A 25,643-nucleotide genomic window follows, 5' to 3' on the forward strand; every position below is an offset into this window, starting at 1 on the left:
TGTTGTTTTGCACTTATTTATCACGCACACATGCACACTCAGATAGAGGAGATAGACCGAGCGAGAGACTTCACATAATATCACCGTTAATATAACGTCTGCTATATAACTCGGCATAGGGTATCATAAAAGGAGCGATGATAAAAGCTTAACATGAAAGGACATGACTGAAAGTTCTTCTCAAGGATTTGGAACATTGAATGGCAGTCCAAAAGGTGTCTCAGTAGGGTGCGTAAGGGAAGACAGCATGCTAGAGTAGTTATGTGTTATAGCAAAGGCAGTGCACGTAGTTTATGAAGTCCAGGTCCACTAAACATCTTCTTCTACGGATTACTGAGAATTCACAAACGGGAGCAGAAAGGCAATGATCTTCCTCCAAGCAGTGTTAAGAAAACGGACTTTTAAAGGTACGGCTAAAGATATTATAGATACTACTAGCTGCTGTACTAATTATTTCATATTTTGTATTGTAGTACAAAGTAGGTTTGAACGAATCTTATGACTTTTGTTTATTCGAAAAAGTTTTACGTTTTGGAATGACCTACTGAAATCTAGGCACTTTAAATATGAACTCAATGGTGTAGGAATGAATTCAGCACTGAAGGAGTTAAATAAATGCTTATTCTGCACAGTAGGTGTTTAAATTGTTATGTTAATTAGCTGCCGTGTTCTTATTCGACTATAGCATGTACGAGGAGAAAACAAAACCAGCCGCCTCTAAAAAATACACGTTCTCACATTCTCGGCACTGTGTGAAGTTAATTGTTTGTACCCTGTTTTTGATAAGACGGATGTTTAACTCGTCTCTTATAGTTTATCTGTGCTGTATCCGTGTCGAATGCTGATTTACGATACAGCAGGGGTGTTTTTAATTGATCCATAACGTGCGTAATGGAACATAAAATTGCCAATTAAGCCTTGTCAAGCACAAACCATTATCCCTTATTCTTGCTCTGAAGACCTCTTGCAGGATGTCCCAGAGGTTTGTCCAGTTCTTTGGACACTTTAGACCTTCTACATGAACAGCTTGATTGAGATAAGGTCAGGTAACGGGGCATGTTGTTTCGTTCCCAAGCCTGGGTAAATGGTTAAGGCGGGCTCTCAAGTAGATCATGTGTCTGTGATATCAGTTTCTTATTCATAGATGGTTAGAGGTCAGGTAGGTACATATAATTGAAATGGATAGGTTGTAAGTTGCTAATGCAGGAAGACCCGATGGCAGACCTTGAACCTGTAGAGATGTCACATAGTTGGCTTGGGAATGACCAGATAGGAGCGGCAATCTGTGGCTACAGCTCAAGAAGTCTGGACTGACCTACTCAGCGTATTACCACCAAGAACACTGAATCAAAAATAAATGAATGAATGAAACACTATTTTTTTATATTTTAAAGGTTTTTGAGCACCTGGAGCTTTTATGTTTTCTTACAGTTTAATCACTTTTAATAACACAGAGAAAACACATCGGTAGAGGATAGCAATTAAACAAAAGGAAACAGAGTTTTTCTCTGATTGTTACAGCCAAAATGCTTCATTTTTCTGCAGTTATTTCAAAGAATGTGATGCAACTTGCTACTTTTTTTGCTGAAAACTATTCAGATTGGTAAAGGATTCTTCTACATGCTGCCAGTGAGCAATTAACAATGAAGACACATAGGTAATCACTTCCCAGGCACCTGTTGAGCCTATAGATAGCATAGACAGCATTGGTATTATTAACTGTAGAAGTTGCCAAAATAATTCCAAGATTCTTTTTACAACATTTTACAGTTATATAACTATAAAAATATTTATTTATTCATTAATTTATTAATTAATTAATTAATTAATTTTATTTTATTTTATTTCAACATTTTTTGGATGCTGTTGTTCGGAACCTTGTGGCCTGCACCATTCCACACAATGATGTGATTTGGACTTTGTAGGAACATGAATGATAGACATCTTTTCAGAATCAAGACCATGCAGGGGCATAGAAACACTGATGCCCAGGATAACATGGTCACTGCACAGGTGAATAAATTTTAAGCAAAGATAAATAAATAAATAAATAAATAAATAAATAAATAAATAAATAGATAGATAAATAAATAAATAAATAAATAAATAAATAAGAGGCTGGCCTGACAGATGCAAGTTGCTGTCAGGAGAGGGTCATAACAATTAAGTCTACAATATAATAATAAGAATAAATTATTCTTTCTTTATTACTGCCCTTATAAACCTTGTTTTGATTTACACCGATCAGGCATAACATTATGAGCACTGACAGGTGAAGTAAATAACACTGACTATCTCCTCATCATGGCACCTGTTAGTGGGTGGGATATATTAGGCAGCAAGTGAACATTTTGTCCTCAGAGTTGATGTGTTAGAAGCAGGAAAAATGATTTGAGCAAGTTTCACAAGGCCCAAATTGTGATGGCTACAAGACTGGATCAGAGCATCTCCAAAACTGCAGCTCTATCAAAAGTGGTCCAAGGAAGGAACTGTGGTGAACCAGTGACAGGGTCATGGTTGGCTAAGGCTCATTGATACCTGGGGTACACATAGCACCAGGATGCACTTAGGGAAGAAGGAAAGCCGGCAGAGTCATTCTTTGGGAAATGTTCTGCTGGGAAACCTTGGGTCCTGCCATCCATGTGGATGTTACTTTGACATGTACCACCTACTGTACCGAAGCATTGTTGCAGATCATGTACACCCTTTCATGGAAACAGTATTCCCTGATGGCTGTGGCCTCTTTCAGCAGGATAATTTTGCGATAATTTTGTCACAAAGCAAAAATGGTTCAGGAATGGTTTGATGAGCACAACAACGAGTTTGAGGTGTTGGCTTGGCCTTCAAGTTCCCCAAATCTTAATTCAATCGAGCGTCTGTGGGATGTGCTGGACAAACAAATCCGATCCATGGAGACCCCACCTCGCAACTTAAAGGATCTGCTGCTAACATCTTAGATGCCAGATACCACAGCACACCTTCAGGGATCTAGTGGAGTCCATGCCTCGAGGGGTCAGGGCTGTTTTGGCAGCAAAAGGGGGACCCAACACTATATTAGGCAGGTGGTCATAATGTTATGCCTGATCAGTGCATATTTGACATTGATGTTTATGCATTCATATTCATTCATATCATTTGATCATCCATGATCGTACACAGCACTTCAACATCAATTAATATCATATACACAGCTTGTAAAATTGAAAAAAATTCAGAATGGGTCTTATTTATTTATAAAAACGGCAGTGTATGCTGAAAACAAACAAAAAAAAATAGTGTTTGTCAGATTTAAGAGAATATATTACATATAGATTACAAAAAATATCAGATGTTTCTTATCAAAATGTAATTTAATATAAAACCTAAATGATTTTATTCAGGCTTTTGGAAATACATCATGAAATCATACCGAACGTATGAAAACATTGTGTTAATAGTGGTAATGTAACTCACTTCAATCACGTGGAACCCATATATACATTTGAATGTAGTCACTTCAGTCAGGTTTCTTTTTCAATGTAGACTTTGCTATAACGTTATTTTGGGCATCACTACCATTCTCATGGAGCGAGAAACGAAATTAGACTCTATGCTTCACTATTGTTGCTTTAACAATATCAGATAAGTGGTTTCAGATTTATTCAGCGTTGCCAGATGCATCATATTTTCTTCAGAGATTTTTTTAAGCTTGTGATCAAGCACTGTGCCAATCAGTCCTCTTTTTGTTTGGAGTGGTGTGAATCAGTATGGATACTCATCTCTCTTTGTTAGAGCGGGATAGAAGGTAGAAGACACGTCAGCACTGTTGTTTTCTTGCACTTAAACTTCTTTAGGCGATCACAGGCTATGGTGCATTGTAATACTATATGTATTTTAACTCAGAACTTATTTCCATTCTTGCAAATGGTTGACTAATGACGGAATAAAACCCATCCTGGCTGTCCGTTAGGTCTAAGCCGTCCAGCAGTGATATTTAGTCTACAAGCTTGCTCAAATGCTCCAACATCTTGTAACGTGTGACCACATACATATGGCAGGAAGGATGTGAGTAACTGTGAGGATCAACAGTCACCGAGTTTACAGCACTGCAGACTGCAAGCAATAGATCTGTGGCACGGTCAGGAAGTAATCTCAGGGGTTTATGAGGGAATATACTGAATAAAGTCACAGTGTGATATGTTCAATTACATTGTCTACACTAACTCGTGCATTCTTAGTGGATGTCTGACTGAAGTAGGAGCTGTAGTGGTATTTATAAACTGTCATACAATTAGACATCTGCAGTTAACCAATCATAATAGAAAAAGAAGTCTTTATTTACATTAGAGCACGTCGAAATCCTTTTCTTTGGCTATACTGGATTAGGAAATTGGTGTCAGAGCACAGGGTCAGGCGTGATACAGGACCCTGGAGCAGAAAGGGTTAAGGACCATGCTCAAGGTGCTCAAAAGTGGCAGCTTGGTGCTGCTGGGGCTTGAACCCTGACCTTATGTTCAGTAACACAGAGCCTTAACCAGTTAAGGAGGAAACAGATATATTATATTATAAAATCAGATCTATTCTTCGTTTTCCAACCTGTACGGCTATCACCTTAATGTCCCTGTGCTCAGACTGTAGCTAGTTAAATATGACACAAGATCCTGATTGGTTAATCCTGTTGTTATTATTATTCTGAACCCCACATTGAATGCAAGGAACATTTCACTAATTTAGTACCAGCGTTAACACACCCTTTTACTCAAGATTAGGAAACACTGCTCCAAAGGGGGGTTAGCATGGCTTTTGCAGTGCCAATGGCTTTTGCAGTGACATATGTGAGGAGTGTGAAACAATATGGTGTTACAGCTTGAAGCTTTTAACAGACGCCATATCAGAAATTGAACAGCCCTTGTCTCATATCACATGAATACCAGGACGTAGCCACATTTAACAAAAATGGCTCGATAGCATCATGTGGCAGCATTGAACATCACAGAAGTGTGACATGTGATGTACAATGTACTTAAATATTAGAAGAATCTTAATAATGACATTTTAAAACTTTTTAGCACACCTGATAAGCAAAACAAACACATATATAATCGTAAACATTAGGGCTGTTCACATGGCACTCAACCCTGGGTTATTATTGTTCTAAATCCTGCATTGAACCTCAGGTAAAGGAACGTTTCGCAGTGTCATATATTTCTACGGCATGCAAGGGGGGAAATACATGACACTGAACAATTTGGATATCAGTGAATGCCTGGTCAACTACACAACAAATTCAAAGTTAGAAAGCTGTAAAAAAAAAAGAGGACAATACCTGCTCAGGCACAGAACAGCAGACGTGTCCTTTTGTTTCTCACTGATGTAAAAGCATGATTCAAGCCGTTAATTAAAGCGGCTGTGTGCTGTATTTATCTAATCATGGTTGTGGAAAGCAAAAATGTGCACTTAGGAAGTTTAACCCATGGTTTAGGAAAGTACAGTGTGAAATGTCAGATTATGAACAGCCAGGACTAATTGTTAACCCATGGTAAAGTATGAGCTGTGTGAAACAAGATAACCTAGGATTCTGTTTAGTTTACAGTGACTCAGGAAGAAGTGTCAAAGCCCTATTTGGAACAATGTGTTGAAGTTTCAAATCCTACATCCTTAAACCGCTGAAGAAAAGCCCCAAACGCCTCTGCTATATAGATGTGAGTGGTACAGTGATCGAAGGATTTTAAAAGTCTGCTTGGCATGAGACAGCGCTCTGTAAGATGTTCTCCCAGCAGGAGTGTGTGTGTGTGTGAGTGTATAGCAATGATGGTGTGCCTCAGAGACTTGTGAGAGGTTGAGGGAAAAAAACCACATAGTCGATATTACCATATTTTACCTGAGTTGCGTAGTGAACATAACTCCAGAACTCCAAATAACCCCCGAAAGTAGCTGTTGATCTGATGCTTGATTGATGTTTGTTGGTTGCACTGAATCTTCAAGCTACAAGTCTATTATAGCTAACTGTCACAAATTCCCTCCCTCAGTGTTCAGCATGACGAGTGCTGCTTTGATGTTGTTGTTTTTTTTCAGGTTCGTGTCATGTGGATTTGTTTTGTTGTGCCATATGCCTTTGTTTTAGTTCTAGTCCTTTATACTTACAATGACAGATATGCTTCAATAACGGACATGCTGGGGCTTCCGAGTGGCTCAGCAGAAACCTGCTCGCCATATCGAAGAGAGATTGAGAGTTCTAGAGTGCAAATCTGTCCATGCTCTTGGTGGCATGGGTGGTATTTTTCTCTTGTGACAATCAGAATGACATTAGCCAATCGTGGGTACTTATGAGCTTGTATATGTGGACAGCACTTCCCTCTGAGCTGCAGTTCGGTGATAAACCTCACCCTCCCTGGTTGGTAGCTGCCATGGGAAAGGGAAGGAATGGGCAAATGAATAAACTGGGGAACATTTATGCTCCCTTTATGCACTTGCATCCTGACTATTACTGCAAGTTACACTAACAATATGGAAATCACCACCTAGATTCAAAACAAATAAATTTGTATCCAAGCAGAACCAACAATGCTATACATTGCTGTACTATACCACACAACAATTCAGATGACATGACTCTAGATCTAGTCGAGCGGATAGTACACAAAAGTCCGAATCCTACTTCACCGGAAGAGAATAGCCTAAATAAATTCACGCTAGAGCAACTTACAGCACACTATACTTCAGTGTTTTGCTATATACACTTTTCTTTTTTTAAATAAGTTGTTTTGGAAACTAGCAGGGTCTAAAGTGGAGCTACACATTACTGTAAACTTTGAGCTTTTCACTGCAACTCGGAGCAAGAAAGATAGCATAGGAACCTTTCTGAGTCAGTGTATCATACGCTCCTATACATTCTCTCTCTCTGTCTCTTGGGATGCGTGAACATGAAGCCAGTGCACTCCTGCCAACTATGATTAATGTAGAAATACCCAAATCTGCACTGCTGTAGCTCTATATCTAACTCTTGTATGTATAGACCACTGTTTCTATATCGGTTCATATGGGAATAAAGCTGCAGTTTCCATGCGAACTAAATCTACAAGGACGTACATCATACAAGCACGTAATACAATGCACTTTATTTTGTTTATACTCTATACTGCTCTGGACTGTTTTCTATAGGACCATTATTGCAGCATTGTCTGTCTACTGTTGAAACAAAAGCATGTAAATTGAAAAGTATCTATGATACTTTTGGCCTCCTAATGTTGTGAAAAATGACAGGGTGTGAAGCGGTAGCTTCGGAAAGCAGACGATAAAATGGAATTAGTCAGAGATAATGACACATTTTACGTAAACAGTGGAAAAGAAGGTGGAAGGTTGTGAATGTTCTCTGATATGTAATGAATGAAATACAGTGGAATAGAAAAACACAAAACGGAGTTACTGTTACTACCATAGACATTGATTATTTTCCAATAACATCACATCACAAGAAATGTTTTAAATACTGCACATACTTCCAGTTTCGGAGGTTTGATTCCTGTCTCTATATCTGTCTCTGTCCCGTGCATCAGAGGTTTCCTCTGGGTACTTCGGTTTCTTCCCGCAGTTTAAAGACATGCATTAAAGGCTAAATTGTCTGTAGTGTGTGATTGAGTGTGTGTGTGATTATGCCCTGTGATAAACTGGCATCCTATCCATGTATCCTGAGTCTCCTGAGATAAGCTCCAGGTTCCCTACAACCCAGTAGGATAAGCAGTGAAGTGAATGGATGGATGGATTATTACACATGAAATTCACAAACTTTGTTCAGTTCACTATGTTCAGTTCTGTTCCAGTTTGTGACGATACAAAGCCTTTTGTATGTGTGTGCTGACCTAGCCTTGTTCTTTGACCACAGTATTTTACTTTGCCCTTGTACCACTATCTGCTAATCAAATGTTTGCCCTCTGTCTATTTGGTGAATAAAAAAAACTCACCTGCATTTACATCCTTGTCTTTATCTGACAAGCAATAACGATTTTTTTTTTTTTAAATTAAAGGATGGCATTTTACATATTGCATCTATAAAATGTCTGTGATTGTCTCTTAAAATTAATAAGAGCTTATGGTATTATCAAGGAACCATAAAGGTAGCTGTCCTGAAAAATTCCCTGTGTCTAAAACCTGTCTGAGAGGAATAGCTTTACTCTGACTGGTACAAAAACGCTGACACCGGAGACTCCTTCCAGTGATGATAAATAAACTAAGTATAACAACAATCATATATATATTTGTGATTATGTGGAGCACCCATGTAAGTTGTTACTATATACCTAATGTATATAGTATACATTATAAGCTCATTAATACTGAATAAACCTGTGAGACTTCAACAACACTGCCGTATAACGTTAGATAAAAGACCCTAAAAAATGTTTAGGATAGAGAAGGATATTTTTATCAAGATTTAAGACTTTAATTCTCTGAAATACTATTCCATTTTAGAGTTTAGAGGCAGTTTAAAAAGAAAAACGTTATGTAGCGTGGACCATAATCCAAGTGTGTAAGTGATTTTAAATTATATTTCCTTTAACAGGAAATATAATTTATCTGTTTTTTCATAAGCTACCGCCTACCGTCAGTGGAGAATTGTAAAGAAAAAAAAAACAAAAAACAATTAATCAAGCTAATGTTTTGTGTTAATTTGCTTGTCAGGCCTCAGGGTATTTCGTTCATTTCATCATTTTCTTTATTTGGGTTTGACATTAACAACCTACTGCTTTGTTAACATAGCCCCGATGCTCAGAGCTGCTCAGGGCATTACAGTCCTGAACCTATTAACATCACAATATTAATCAAATGAAAGCAATATTATTATTTTGTTACTAATGAAAAGAAAGAGATGAAGAAAAACATGATCTTTATAGAGTACACTGAAAGAATTTAACTCTTTTTTGTTTACCAGAGGCCATTTGTTGTCCATGTTCAACATTGAATTTCTTTGTCAGGTCACACTTCACAATGATGCCTAATGGCTCATATGAAAGTAGTCACTCGATTTGTAGTTTTTCATGAGTATTTCTTCTTTTTCCCTAGTGTGCTAGGGGAAATCTTTCCATAGCAATGTTCGCAAAAAACCCCCAAAATGTTTTTTCACACAAATCTTCAAAGTAAATGGTGATATCTCAAAGCCATTTCTGCTCTCTACGATGGTTCATAGGCCTCTAAAATTTAAAAGTGTCTGCTTCAACCACGAATATGTTGTGTAAGGTTATCCAACAGAGGGAAAAACATCTCCTGAATCATTGTATATCAAACTTGCACTGATAAAATAATTCATTTGTTTATACTGATTGAAAATGTCTGATAAGTTCATTTCAAGACTGGTAAAAAGGGTTAACTGAGGGCTTGTGAGCAGCAGCCTGTTGTCTGTTTATCTGAAATGGGAGTAGATGATGATGTAATGTCGAGATGGACATGAACATGAAACAGAACAAGGAACGTTATTGATCTTTGGGTCCATCAGACCACTGAGTGCACAGCTCATTTTTTTCTTTACACTGCCCTCTGAACTCCCAGGGTGTTTCTACTATTTTTGTATGAAAGAGTAATAAATCACTTCGGCTGTTTTTCCACGCAGTTATTCCCACCTTATAGACATTTGACCACTAGGGATAGTATGTAATTGTTTAAGGGACATACATCTTATTGCTAGGAGGTACATGCCTTCTGGGTAATGTGAGTAATCACCTGATTCTCATATGAGATGTTTTACACACGTTTTCACACATTTTTCGAATGTAGTGAATTTATCACAAATAGTATGTGATTTTTTTTCTAATATAGAACTTGCAGTTTCAGTTTTCAGATCAGATTATATCTTTTTTTAAATTCCACTTTTTATTTATTTATTTTATTTTATTTTATTTTATTTATTTATTTTTTTATTTTACTTTATTTTGTTTTATTTACATTTGCTATTTCAGGGCATAACATGCTCATACTCAAACAAAACTTTCTTGCAGTTCAATGGTGACACACAATATATTTTAGAGAAATAATAAAAGGAAATATTAAACACACCCAAGACATTTTTCTGTAATCCTACAGTAACAATTCAATTCAATTCAATTTTTTTTTGTATAGCGAGTTCAATAATGGACGTTGTCACCTGTAAAGCACCTTTACAAGAATATGTGAATTATAAAATTAAAAATTTTAATTTATATGTATCCCTAATGAGCATGCTGGAGGCAAAAGTAGCAAGGAAAAACTCCCTGAACAAACAAGTCTGATCCATGGAGGCCCCACCTCGCAACTTACAGGACTTAAAGAATCTGCTGCTAACATCTTGGTGCTAGATACCACAGCACACCTTCAGGAACCTAGAAGAGTCCATGCCTCAACAGGTCAGGACTGTTCTGGCAGCAAAAGGGGGACCAACACAATATTAGGCAGGTGATCATAATGTTATGATTGATCGGTGTAGACATTCAGTACTACAGTAAATTCACTAAAGTAGGTTTTACCAGTGGTGGGCTGTCAGGGCCAGCAAGGCCTCTGAATCACTGACTTACATTTTAATATATTTAATATATTTTTCCATGAATGTGTATTAAATTATTCCCAATAGTCTATTCTCTACATTTCATAGCTTTTCTCTTGGTTTCGCTGCTTCCAGTAGTGTAGTTTATCCAATCATATTTTAGCCAGTGGCTGACATCATGTGTTGCCAGGGTGAAAGAAATCTGCCTTAAGGCCTTCAGAATCAATAGTGCAGCTTAAAATAAGTGGCAATTTAACCAATCACATTTCGAGTTGGCCAATTTCCCGTCCTTAATTGATAATGGATAATTGGAGTAGTCAGAGGCAGAGAACCGCACATATACATTGTTTCTATATTCGCTGCGTCTCATTTCGGATGCTGCGTCCTCCGGAGATTGCAGTTTGCTGCAACGTCATCAAGTATGTCTTTTTTGAGAAAAGTAACTGTAATAAAACTGACTATTTCTTGTGAGGGATGAAATACCGTAGCCTAATTTCTTTTTCACTTTGTTATTTAACGGTTGATTAGTGTCTATTGTCCAGGGGCGATTCTAGAATTCTCAGCCCCCAATGAGGGTATAATAGTAAAAAATAAATTAATTAATTAAATAAAATAAAGGTTTGACTAACAGGGTAGGATGGTAAACTTATTGCAGCATTCCACTGTATTGCATAGATGTGTATAACATTTCAGTACTCAACAAGCCAAATACGAGTCTTCCTGATTCTGTTTATGGAAAATCGCAGAATTTTAGGAGGGCTGAGTAGAAAATGGCCTAAGCGACGCCCATGGTGGCGTCATAATGATGGTGTAGAGGTGGATTAATTCAGGAAGGACACCAGTGAAGGCCTAGGTGTGAAATGCATGCCCCCCCCCGGTTTTGCACTCAAAATCTCACTCAATTTCTCTGCATCACCAGAAGCATTCTTTAACATAAGCTTCATTTAAGAACAATATATTTTCCATTAGTCCATTAGCCATTAGCAGCATATTTTGTCCATTAGCAGCATATTCTCATTCTCATATTCTGTCTGACACTGCCAGAACTTTGTCGTCAACTGTCTTCGGACGCAAAATGGATCTTTACTCATGACTAGGGAGTTTTATACAATCTGCAGTTTTTTTATTTATTCATTTATTTTATGTTCAATAGCAAAATCAGGCTGAAATAAAACTGTACAGTGAAGGAAAAGACAGAAATGAATGCTTCACACAAAAACAGCACTTTCTATTATGTAGAGCAGTTGCTACACAAGCGGCTTCACTTCAGGTGTAAAATCTGTCTATTCTAGCTTTGTTTTTCAAAATGTATCTCAACTCAGATTTACACACCATGAAAGTGCATCAAAATACCAGACTCAGCTTTTCCTTTTCATATTTTAGATTTTCGTTATTGCCGTCATATAGATTTAGGGCTTAGACATGACGAATAAACAATATCCAATTAACTCTCACACTCCTAATCGCCAAAAGACAAAATATGGCTATGAACATATTTTGAGCACCTAAACATAGTCAGGGCTTCTCAAGATAAAAGAAAATAAATAGAAAGCTCTCGCAGCAGTCAAACAAAGTACATTCTTCTGCTAAACAAAAGCATTTCACGAAAGAACCGTGGTCAGGTATACATGATTACTTTGTATGAGTTATTAACGCCCCCTAGTGCATTGGTGCATGAGGATGTGAGTGTGTATGTACTGGCACATGCTCTCTCTTTAGAAGTACCCAGCTTCTAGGACCTTAAATGTCAGAGTATTTTGTTAGTGCGGTTTTCCTGTTAGATTTTAATTAGATGAAGAACTAGGGGTGAAAGTTGCCAGGAATTGTATTTCTCAGTAGACCATGAAGGTGTTCATCTGTTTGTTCATTTATTTATTAATTTCACCATTGATTGGATGGCAGACCATCACAGGCCATAATTCACACCCAGGGGCAATCTATTAACTATAGCTTATTCATCCAACTATCTACATGTTTCTGGACAGTGAGACGAGCAAGCTGTCAAAAGTACCTTATATTCTCATTTTGAGCTTCTGGCTCTTTTTGCTATTTTTATGACAAATATGGACATGCTTATATTAAATAAGAGATGAGACAAACTTAATAAACATGTACCAATTAATTAATGAGCATTAAAAGGCAGATGATTCTTTCCAAACATTATTTTGAATATGAATATAGAAATAGGACACTTTTCAAAGAAAGTTTCCAAAAGTTTTCCTTTCTGGTTTTTATTATAACCAATGTTTATGCAGTCCTGCTGTAAAATATAGTACATAGTTCTGGAGGGTCGGTGTGGTCAAGCATCAGTTGTAGACGGAGAGGAGGTAGTGCGATGTTTTTCACCTGTGTCTTAGTTTATATTTGTGTGTTTCTGTATGCCTTCAGGTATTAGCCCCTAACAGACATGAGAGAGAGAGAGAGAGAGAGAGAGAGAGAGAGGACAGAGCTATGCGAAATCAAATCAAATCACTGAAAAAAGGGGAAAAATAAAGAATATCTCAGAGTTTTCCCAAGCTTGCCTCCCATCTCCTCGTTTCATACCCAACCCAGGAAAGTTTATAATAATGTTGAGCAGAAAGGACATTCTGTTACTCACTTTCATTATCACTTACCACATATAGTCTCAACTCATAGTGTTTCATGAATTAATAATAATTCTGACAATTTGGGGACTCCTGGGTTCAGGGTTAAGATGCCTTCAAACCTCTTTACTTTGAAACTTTGTTTGCAAAGTTATTTAGTTTGTTGTCAGGCGCCACAAGAGATTAATTAACATTATATTAGTGATCGTCCTTGCATGTGTTTTAAGGAAGGCGGGTGGGAAGCCTTTGAAAATTCCACTTTTAAGATGTATGAAGGTCTCAGGAGTGACGCCTGAGGTACCACAGATGAACAACCAAGACGTGTTTGTGCCAGTTATTTCTATTTTTTAGGTTTACGTTTAGAATGAAGTAGTGATCCCTTTTCTGTAACATGAGCTCCGACAATAGTCATGACTCCAAGGCAAAACACAGGTTTACTATATATTAATGCGCTTATATAAATACCTTATAGTTTCAGTAGTAACAACTTGTACAGATAGTACACATATGCTCTTTAGTCATCATAGTTATTCATAACTGTCCTCCTTTATTCACACCACCATATCTCATCAGTATGTGCATAGTTTCATTTGCTTAATTTTATTTTTGCCTGTTTATTTTTCCACTGCACAGCTAATGCCAGTGGATTTTATCTGCTACTCTACTTTGCCCTGCACTTTATCTTAATTTATTTTGTCTCATTATTGTTTTAATCTTATTGTGTTCTATTTTAATTTTTTATAAAACAGTCTTTTAATTTTGATTTATAGTAACAATACAGGTGCTCCATTAATACATTAGGCTCCTTTAATACAATAAGCTTTCTGTATTATTATCATTTACGGAAGGAGTCTCCAGTGTCACTGCTTTGTATCAGTCAGAGGTAAAGCTATAGGTAAAGATTGTAGTTTGTTCAACAATAAATTGACACGCTGCAACAGAAATTGAGGCAAAAATGATTTTGCTAACATCAAATATAACTATAAATGGATAGAAAAATTGTATTTGATAAATTGCTAAAGTGTAAGAGGAATAAAATGCTCCAGGATATGCTGTTACTGCCTTTACCCAATCTTCACTATGGCATGTGAATGCAATTTTTTTTGAAAATAGCTGTTTTAATCTAGTACATTAATACAAAATGGAATTTTCCTACACTTGTAATGATGTGCTGTTTCAGCAGATGGTGTTTGCCGTTTGGCTCGTAGTCGACATACTCTGATATAAAGCCTCTCTAAATGCGTTTGCACGATAGAGATAACTGTACAGACCCTTGAAGGTAAATCGCAAGCTCCAGAGTCTCCTCAGGCACGCCTTAAAACTTGCTCATGGCACATTAAAATAGATAAGCAATGCACGTGAGTTGTGAGTGAGTGCGGAACAGAGCAGAACCATTTCCATTTAGCCACTTTTCATTTGGACTTATTTCCCCATTTCAGTTCCATGCTTTATGTAGCCCTCTTTTATATCCTGCTTGTTTGCTTCACAATAGATAACACTGAAATGCAGCAAACTCTTAATGTGAGGATTAACCTTGTTGGCAAAATGATAAATGAAATGAAGTTCTGTTATTAAATGAAAAGGTTATTTTATTTTGTTATTTGGCCTTTTTTATTATTTTGTTTCATTGTGCCAGTTTGGTTAGTAGCAGCATTTCTTTTCATTTCAGTGGTTTTTGTGTGACAGCAGCTTTTGGAGCTTCATTTGCATTTAAAATGTAGAGCAGCAGGGATTTGCTGTTACTCCAGTTTAGTATGTATGACCACATATGAATGGGAATCGCGTGGCCCTCTGGTTCTCAAACCTTTTGCACCTAAGGTCCATTTTAACTGTAACATAAATTCCACAAAACCAAACAACACAAACATATTTTACTATAATCAAACTATACAAATAACAGGTTTATTTCATGTACAATAATATTCTGGCTATTTATTGATCTATAGAGCTATTTATTCCTCATCTTTCTGCTAACACAACACATTAGGCAAATTAGTTAATAAACCTCAATTAAAGTTAATTAAATTAACATTAAATTACATTAAACATTAAATTACTTTGATTTGTGATTATATAAGTAACATCCGTCCATCCATTTTCTATACCCCGCTTTGTTCCTAATCAGGGTCACGGGGGTCTGCTGGAGCCTATCCCAGCACACATTGGGCAGAAGGCAGGGGTACACCCTGGACAGGTCACCAGTCCATCACAGGGCCACACATATAGACAGACAACCAAACACACTCACACTCACTCCTATGGGCAATTTAGAATTACCAATCAACCTAATGTACATGTTTTTGGACTGTGGGAGGAAACCAGAGTACCCGGAGTAAACCCACGCGGACACTGGGAGAACATGCAAACTCTGCACAAAAAGGCCCCGGCCTGTTCGAACCTGGGATTCAAACCCAGGACCTTCTTGCCGTGAGGCAACAGTGCTAACCACTACCCACTGCTAACAGTGCCAAACACTACCCACTGCTAACAGTGCTAACCACTACCCACTGCTAACAGTGCTAACCACACACATGCCATATCTAAACTTAATTCATGGCATACAATGTGAGTCTATATTAATTCTTTATTCATTTTAATTTTTTTTTCAGTTTTAGCCCATGTTTAGGTTTATTAGTATTATTATTATTAGCAGTAGTAGTAGTATTCAAAGTAAAGTGTATAATTATTGATGCAGAAGCTTTCAGGAAGGAAACAATAGTTTCACACTTACATAAAGGGTGTTAGGTTTCAGCATGTTATTCTGGTAAAAAAAAATATTTCAGGATGCAGGATTTTGCACTTTTCTAGTTAACGTAATGGTGTATTTTTTAAATAATTTCATATTCATATTCAAGAGGCTTCTAAGGGAACAGCTGGGCTATTTTGCCTACAAGAAGATATTTTTATAGACTTAGAGTATAACATATTGTTCTGAGAAAATCTGAGTGAAATTCAGTCTCATATATATATATATATATATATATATATATTTCTTACACATCAAAATATATAATAATTATATATATATATTTATATATATATATATATATATATATATATATATATATATAATTAGCAAGTATAAATTAAGTATAAAAAAGCAAGCACAAACGAAAAAAATCTGAATAATGAGTGCATTAATGTAAACCTGTGATGTGATGACAGAATCATGCTGTTATATAAATTAAACCAGGATCAAGAATCCAACAACACTGTGCACTATCTATGTACATTATTAATGGCTTAAATTTCAGTTACATGGTACTGAGGATATACTTCCTGGTTTGACAGCACCATGTAGTGAGCATACTGTATGTACTTACAGCCTAACAGTGTGAATTAATCTAGTGTGTACATGGGCAATACCTGGCAGATGCTGGGCAGGAGACCGGCTAAGAAATCCCAGTAACCAAAGAACAAATCAAAACAATATGTAATCTATTTGTTGGAGAAGTGTATGGGAAAATACTGCATGTCACATCACAATAGATCTAAAAGCTGATATGTGTTGTAGTGCAGTTAGGTCAAACCTTTAAGGTCATGTGAGATGTGGGAAATATTGAGGGAATATTGAGATCTTGAGACTGCTGAGACATGCAGGTATATTACAGTAGAAATTGGATAAATGTTCATCTTACTGATTCCAAAATCAGCTCTGATGATAGTGTAGCAGTCTACTGACAGTGTGTATCTTCAGCAGTGATTTCAAGCACTGAACCACTATATATTAGGATCTTTAAAGGAGCGTGGATTTGTAGCTAACAGCAGCACACTGTGTGAGTGAGCAGCATTAAGTCTTCTCAAAGAAAGGGTCTGAATTATTCAGACTCTAACCTGAAGGCACACTATGACACACATTTCTTATTTTCTTCCTGTTTAAGCTTAGATATCTTGCGCGGTACAAGATAAGTCACGATGCAGCGGTTTGATTCAGTGGTAACTGTTTATCTGTTCATCTGTGTGGAGAGAAAATTTGACATGCTGCTAAGAAAGCTAATCAGTTAAGATTTGCAAAGGAGCAAATTGGATTTTCAGGTATAAGCCACCAAGAGGCAATAAGTAGATCAGTTACTGTTTTTGTACTGCAAATTATTATCAAAAAGGTTTATGTGCTCTCATAATCAGTTCCATCTACTAAAAGACACTGCCTGGTTATGTTGGTTCTAGTGATCTAGTGATGTCTAGCATGTTGACTAGTATGTCTAGCTCAGTGTTGTGTCAATGTTGCTAAAGGACCACTTTTCATACCAACGTGTTCAACTTTAGCACAGCTGTTGAGCGAGCGAGTGAGAGAGAGAGAGAGAGAGAGAGAGAGAGAGATTAGCTTGAAAGAGATATTTGTGAAAGATGCCAGGAGGAATAAGACTGGACTAGGCTACTGATCTGTGTGAGGTTCTCCAAACCCCTGTGCAAATAAGTGTGTGTGTGTGTGTGTGTGTATGTGTGTATGTGTTTGATGGAGACATCGCTACCTTCAGAACAGGCCATGGGAGGTGCTGGAGATAAAGGCAGACCTCTCTCGCTGCTCCAGTGTTAAAAACTTTATAGTCAGTTCTTTTGCCTTTCTTTTAAACTTTCTTTTTCTTGTATTTTTTTCATCCCAGATGTTAGATTTTGCTGGACAGTTGAAAACAAATCCCTGTGTTTCTTACACATCTCACATTTCATCTCAATTGCTGGATTTAATAAATTAATCAGGTTTTTTAACATCCAAAATATCAATAGACCCAAATAAATATTTCCACCTTTGCTGTTATAATAATCTTCAGTCCACGGGAAAGGCTTTTTGCTAGGTTTTAGAGCATAACTTTGGGGATTTGCCTTCAGCCAAAAGAGCATTAATGAGATCAGGCACTGATGTCAGGTGAGAGCTGATTTATGCTTGTGTGTGTGTGTGTGTGTGTGTGTGTGTGAAACTCTGCATGCACAAGCATCAGGATAGCATACTGTACAAAAACACTTGTGCAGAGTGAAGTATTCATAGTTCCGTGTAATGTGAGTGTGTCCTACAGGAGGTTCTGTCACATGAACAAGACCAGAATTTACTGAATTAGAGGTGAAGAATGGCCCAAAAACAGGTAGATTCTATGTTTCAAGGAAAATTAAATTAACTCATCAGTATTCGGCAGCATGAGCGGCTTTTGTTTCAAAGCACTAATGTATAAATCCACAATTCTCTTAATCATTTATTTTTAACTACATTATATTTAATAACAATGAAATTTGATTAAACCTTTGGAAGAAGTGGGCAGGATTGGTTAAGAGTGTCTTCAGAAGTGGGCAGGATTGGTTAAGAGTGTCTGTGAGAGTGGGGAGGATTGGTAAAGAGTGTCTCCATAAGTGGGCTGGATTGGTCAAGAGTGTCTTTAGAAGTGGGCAGGATTGGTTAAGATTGCCTGTGGGAGTGGGCAGGATTGGTCAAGAGTGCCTGTGGGAGTGGGCAGGATTGGTCAAGAGTGCCTTTGGGAGTGGGCAGGATTGGTCAAGAGTTGCTCCAGGTATAAGCAGGATTTGTCAGGATTGTCTGGTAGAGCAGGAGAGATTTGTAAAAAGTGGCTGCAGAAGTGAACATGATTAGTCAAGAATGTGGGTGAGATTATTCACAAATGTCTGCAGTAGTAGGGAGGATTAGTCAAGAGTGTCCTTGGGAGTGAGTGTGTTGAGTCAAGAATTTCTCGGGGAGCAGACAGGATTTTCTAAATAATATCTGCAGTAGTTGGCAGGATTGGTCAAGAGTATCTCTGTGATTGGATGGGATTTATAAAGAATGTCAGCAGGAGTTGGCAGGATTTGTCACAAATGTCTGTGGAAGTAGGCAAGATTGAACAAGAGTATCTATTGGTGTGGCTGGGACTGGTCCAGCATGTCGATGGGAGTGACTGGGATTGGTCAAGAGTATCAGTAGAAGTGGGCAGGATTGGTCAAAAGTGTCTGTGGTAGAAGGCAGGATTGGTTAAGTTTTGCAGGAGTAAATAGGATTGGTCAAGAGTATCTACTAGAGTTGCTGGGATTGGTCGAGTGTCTATGCAGGTGATAGTTGTAAAAAGTGTCTACTGGAGTGGGCAGAATGCCTGCAGGTGTGGGAAAAATTGATTAGGATTGGTGAATAGTGTCTGTGAGAGCAGGCAGAATTGGTCAAAAATGTCAATAGGAGTGGTTGGGATTTGTCAAGAATATTTGTGGAAGCAGGCAGGATATGTAAAGAATATCTGCAGGAGTGGGTGGGATTGATCATGACAGTCTGCAGAAGCTGGTAGGATTGGTCTAAGAGTTTCTACAGCAGTGACAGGGATTGGTCAAGAGTTTCTTTGGTATTAAGCAGCACTGGTCAAAAGTAGGAAGGTCAAGAGTGTATCTCATAAATTAATTGTTACTATAGAAGAAAATTAAGATAAAAACAACATTATATACTTGTTATTTGTGTTTAATTTAGTCTTTGTGCATAAATAGATCCCACAATAATACCATTGAATGGCTATGATTGGTCATATCATCTTGCAGTTACAAGTGAAGCAGAAACCTAAAATGGGCTGCAGTTGGGAAGTGTTGTTCATTCAGCTGGCTTACGTAGACCGTAGCTAAACGTGTGTGAGTGTGTGTGTGTGTGTGTGTGTATCACTCCACACACAGCCTTACTCCGGCAGAGGGAATCTGCTCTGTGCAGAGCACACAATTTTGCTTCGGTCTTTGTGTGCATGGAAGTGTGTGTGTGTGTGTGTTTGTGTGTGAGGACCATGCTCCAACATGTTGTGTGGACTGCGGAAAGAAGTAAAGAACAGCGTTGGTAAGTGTCACACTTCTTAAATTTGCTGGAGCATTTTGTGAGCACAGTGTGCACTGTACCATATCCTCTGATAAAATGAATGTAGCTATTAGAAGTCTTTCAGGGGAAAAACAATGATCAACTCTCATGTTTTCTTCTTCCATGGAGGTACCAAACTGATGTAATGTAATTTAAGAGCTCATTTAAGGTACATGTATGGATATTACATTAAAGAACCACATTTTTAGCCTTGTGGGTACATGTCATTATTTGTACCTTGGTAGCAGTGCTATTATTTTTTTTCTGACAATGTTTACCTTAAGTTATTCTTGACTTTTTCTTCCCCCTAATTTTTATGTAGTATATATGTGCACTAGGTTTTCCACTGCAGCACCTTATGTTCCTAATTGTACAACATTAAATTAGTGTATTAGTGTAGAGAATACAAGACATATAATATTTTTTTCCCACATGGCATACTATTAGAGACTGGTATTTGACATAGGATTCTAACAATATTTTGATCTATAATGAAGACATTTCATTTAATGATTTAGTTGGAAATTTACAAAGGTACAAATGTGCATATTTAGCACAAATGTTAATTGCCATTTTATCATGCTATACACTGGGTCAGCTTCCTTTCTTTTAACTTGTATTAGTTTCTGTATTGTAAATGAAGGCGTGAATAATTATTTGTTTCATATGTTTATTTCATAAAGGAGGATCGAAGATTGTGTTCTCCCTTATCTCACACTCATCTTGGCACTACAACACTTTTGGAAAACCAAGCCCCTATCCATTAAGTATTGATTATGGTTTAAATCACTCATACGGGAATGCCTTGGTAATGTACTTTGGACTGGTGCCAGATAGCATGGTGATTTCAAGCCAATAAGACAGATCAAGTTATCTCTTTGGGATTCATGGAGGGATTTGGAAGGCTCTGGTGCATATAAGAGGAACAGAAGCAGGAGTCATGCTACAGTGCTTCGTCTAATGTTCTGCCTCTGGGGGCGAGAGTGTAAGAGAGAGAGAGAGAGAGAGAGAGAGAGAGTGTTGAACAGTGATGAAGTGCATCAGAGATTTGTGCTGATATACATACTTGGTGTGCACACCTGAGACACCTAGTGTATAAACCCATAGGTGATTTTCACTTCTTCTGCAATTTCCCAGTAATCTTTAAAAGATGAGTAAATACACATTTAAATGCTCAATATGTGGTTTTATTTGTTACCGCATAATCACTGATCACTTTATTAGGAATACTTTCTCAACTGTAAGAGCTTCGAGTTCAGACAAAAACTGTGATCTAAGTGACCATACCATGGTGAGATTGTTGATTCCAGCCATACAGAGATACAATCAGCGAGAAGCGGTTCTGCTGGTGGAGGCACATTGTTTACAATTGTGGTGAGCAGAAAAGCAACACAGAATACATGTATCACAGTTGGAGGCAGATAGGCTACATCAGCGGTAGATCTGGTAGCTCACCTGTCAGTCAAGAATAAGAATCTGAGGCTACCTCGGGTACTGAAACTGGACAGATGAAGATTGGAAATCAATATAGTTCTGAAAACTACATGCGATCACAAACTGAGATATACAATCTCTCTCTTTAGTATGTATCTCAACTACAAATAGCATTTTAAAAGGTTAAAAAGGGATTAAAATGTATTTAGAATTTCCATTCCAAATGTTGCACCAGAGCACATTCGCCTCACACCTCCAGCGTCCTGGGTTCGAGTCTCGCTCCCGCTCACTGTGTGTGTGGAGTTTGCATGTCCTCCCCATGTTTGGTGGGTTTCCTCCGGGTGCTCCGGTTTCCTCCCACAGTTCAAAGACATGCTTCTAGGCTGATTGGAGTCTCTAAATTGCCCGTAGTGTGTGATTGCGTGAGTGAATGAGTGTGTGTGTGTGCCCTGTGATGGGTTGGCACTCCGTCCAGGGTGTATCCTGCCTTGATGCCCGATGACTCCTGAGATAGGCGCAGGCTCCCCGTGACCCGAGTATAGATCGGATAAGCGCTACAGACAATGAAAAAAATGTTGCACAGGAGCACTGCAGGCATTCTGACATCCTGTGTCTGATTAGTAACTGAATTGATTAGGTTTACGTCTGTTTTGCTATGATATGTAACCATCCAACAACTCGATCGAAGCTATGATTCACTATGTAAAGATATCAGATTTAGCTAGCGAGATTCAGGATGTCTTCATGCAGACTTTATGTTTAAATTGCTGTTTATTAATCTGCTAACATAGAAACATGATCTTTACAGAAAGATAAAGATAAAAGCCGATGTCAAATTAGACGGAAAAAACAGTTATGGTCAAAATTGACAGACAGATTTTTCTAGCAATAGTGAGTCCAGGACCCAAACAAGTAAAATTTTGTCTGCTATATGTACTGTGTTTAATAATTTGTGTTTGATGCTCAAATATGTCTTTAGTAATTAGGAATGTTATAAACAGATTTTTCACCAGACATTTTACTATTTTCACTGACCATAGTAAACAAATATATTACTTATTACTATTACTACTTGATAGATTTTTCACCATTGACATCTTGATGTCTTTTTCCCACATCAACTTTTCAGAAAACAATCTACCTTTTGTATATCACCATTGAGATGAACAACCAGCAATTTTACCAGTTGTCACCTTACTTTTCCTCCCACACATAGCACTAGGGCATACTGTACAACACTGCCAAGTGGTTCGTCCTCCTCTTTATGTCTTGCCTGTGACAAATCTCACATTTTATGCATCTAGCAATTGGGAACTACTTATTATACTAATTGCAGCTTGTTTTCCAGATGCAGTGTTGCTTGTTTTACTATGCCATTCAGGGGGGTAGTTTGAGAAAGTGCACTTGGTATAATTGCAAGCTTTTTGGAAGTCGTACTCGTCCAATAATGAACATAATTACCACATATTTTGCAGTAAATTGCTTCAGTGCTATAGTAAGGGATATTACAGCCCAAAAAAGAGGAGTGAAAAGCTTATGATGGTTCCATTTTAAAGGATTGTTTCAGATGGTGTGTAGACTGCCTCGGCGTACGGATTTGTTTATATTCCTTTCCATTTTCTTTTTTCGTAATGCAAGGTTTATAGGAGATCATAATCAGACTTGGGTTTTCAGTATTGTGCATACTGGCAATTCGAAGACAGTTGTTTAGTTTGGACTTTCTGATAGAAATTCCATGGCCTACATGACATTTAATCCTTCCATTCTGGCTCGCTTCTGCAATTTTCCTTGTCCCTTTACACAACTATTCTCTGTCCCTGTGTGATATCCTGACTTATAGATTAACGCTCTTTTAATTAGTTTTGTGTAATATTGATTGCTTGTCTGCATTATTTCAGCGTTGCTTAATTGCTGTAGGAGGTTGTCGGTTCTTCACATGGAAAGTAATAGAACTAATATCTCAGTGTCTATCTCAAGTATCGCAAGGTGTTACTTCCCCTTTCCCAATTTGTGGTAAAAAAAAGTGGTAGCTCAGATTACATTAGTGCTTTTATCAGAAGTGATGTAAGCTGGAACACAGTGGGCCAAGGGTCAGCTTGCAGAAATTAGTTTACAGCCAAATTTGTTATTTTGCTTGCAGACACAATGACAAGTGTGAAGTAGTAAGTAATCCTCATGAGTCACAGTAGGGTCTGGGTGTTCGGTCCAGTATATAGGCCAAGGAGAAGATGATGACCATCCAGTGACACTCTCTCTGTTTAGACACAAGAGCCGACCGGATCTACAAACTGCAGATCTGATGATCTTATTATCGCAGTCCAGTCCAAACTGTATCGGATGGTGCATACTGGGCATGGCTAGGAATACGCAGCTAGTTCCCTGTCATGGAACCATACAAGGTTAACATATTGGGTAACAACCGTGGGTGATATAACTTTGGGTAGAACCCCAAGGTCCAAACACAAGGTCAAACCAGAGTCAGCTGGTCACCAACACATGCAAAGCAAGCTTATTATTAGATCTGTTTATATTTCAGGACATTGAAGTGGTTCATCAGCTACTTGTCTCATCTCACGGTTTGACTACTACCATATCTAGCAGCTTGCACTTTGAAACCTCTGTAGAAGATTCAAAACATGGCAACATATCAGTTTTCTGTTGCTGCTTTTCAAAGCTTGTCAGTGTTTTATTCTTTCATCATATGCTTGTTGCATGGTCCCATTTCCCACTTGTTACAGTGGTAAGCAATAAATGCAATAACCGATTACATCAGTCCCCCAGATACCTCCATCTCTAATACTGTTTACAGCTGGGATGTCTTGGTAATGTCTTATTGATCACACTAGATTGCCCCACCCCTGTTTTTCCCTTTAAATATTATTAATCCCTGATAATGCTTCTATAAAACAAGTCTAATCTTTGATCATAAAAAAAACACAAAGCCCAGAAGGACCTGGCCTGAGCGTAGAATATTTGGAAGTACACAGAAAAATTATTTAATGCTAACAGTCAGATGTAACGCTGCTCTTTTAAGGTTTTGACATCTTCTCAAGTCTTCACAAGACGTCCTGCTTTCTTAGTAACATGACTAGCGGCATTTTTTTTTTTTTTAAAGGGTGAGAAAAGTGAGGGTGGTGGATTAACAACTTTACAGCTATTATGACACAAGTGATAACATGAACTAGCTTATTGCTATAGTATAAGAGTAGAAAAAAATGATTTCAGACACCATCACCCCCCACAAAAATGTTTGTTCCTTATTTAATATTAAAGAAAGTATAGAAGTATATTATTAATATATATTATTCATATTGCTAATGTTAAGCATTTATTGTAAAAAGAAGTAAAGACGCAAAGTTATCTGCCAGTAGAATAAGAAAGCTGAAATGAGTTGAACATTTAATAGAAATACTGTAGGGTATTAATCTTATATTTAGTTCATTATCGAGTTATAAAAGCAAATACTAGATGAATTGAACCTATATTCAGGATATATTCACATTTTTTTGCTTCGCCTTTGATCAGATTGAGCAGGAATAAAATTCACACACCTGAAAATTGACTGGCAAAGGACACGTTTAATGAAAGACGTGCCTGTGCTTCTGATAGCTTCATGCCAACTTTAGTGAGGTGATTTTTGACCTGGGAAATCTTTGGAACCTTGGTTTTGGGAGCCAATAAACACTAAGTGGTAGCGACTGGGGTTTGTTTTGAAAATGAAAATAATGCTAATGCTAATAATAATAATAATAATAATAATAATAATAATAATAATAATAAGTCTACATTGTCAATTGATTCAAGGGTTTTTGTTGTAAAAATTTTCTTGAACCAACTAGGTACAATATGCAAATGTCGGGAACCTTTTTTGTGATTTTCAGTTCTGTGTGATCTACGAGCAGTGAAAAACCAGCAGTGTATGTTTGTGTATATGTGTGTGAGAGGTGTGAAGGCTAAGTTTGTGTTCTGTTTGCTGTCCATGTTGTAGTCCTCTTCCCTGACACTGGCTGGTTCTGTTCAGTGCTGATACTGTAGTGTAATTGTAGTGAAAGTCTAAATGAAAACAAAGCACAACATCCCTGAAATTCATTATCATTTGTTAAGACCAATAAGTTAACAGCAGTAGAACAGTAGCACAGGATAATGTACTGCATGAGTCCATGTAGTCATAAAGCACCTTCAGGCTTTTCAGAAAAGGATTTTTATTTTAATTATAAGATGAAAACAATTCATAATTACAGTGGTTACAAAATTCTTATATCAATATTGTATTGCAAGAGCCCTTGCATTAGGTTCTATTTCCATCTCATCCATCAATTTTCTATGCTGCTTA

General features: G+C 37.5%; 1 protein-coding gene across 12 annotated transcripts in view; it reads left to right on the forward strand.

The window, feature by feature from the left end:
• grip2b (glutamate receptor interacting protein 2b) overlaps nt 1-25,643 on the forward strand; it is a 194,445-nt gene that overhangs the window by 104,326 nt on the left and 64,476 nt on the right. For 2 of the 12 annotated variants that reach the window (XM_058373061.1, XM_058373062.1), the window contains exon 1: nt 19,234-19,858. The exons of the other annotated variants lie outside the window; for them this stretch is intronic. In XM_058373061.1, the coding sequence (XP_058229044.1) occupies nt 19,819-19,858 (40 nt within the window). In that variant the 5' untranslated portion in view covers nt 19,234-19,818. Of the gene's footprint in view, nt 1-19,233; nt 19,859-25,643 lie in introns of those variants that run through there. 12 annotated transcript variants of the gene reach the window in all.

The sequence above is a fragment of the Hemibagrus wyckioides genome, linkage group LG21 (genome assembly GCF_019097595.1).
Source record: "Hemibagrus wyckioides isolate EC202008001 linkage group LG21, SWU_Hwy_1.0, whole genome shotgun sequence".
Lineage (NCBI taxonomy): Eukaryota > Metazoa > Chordata > Actinopteri > Siluriformes > Bagridae > Hemibagrus > Hemibagrus wyckioides.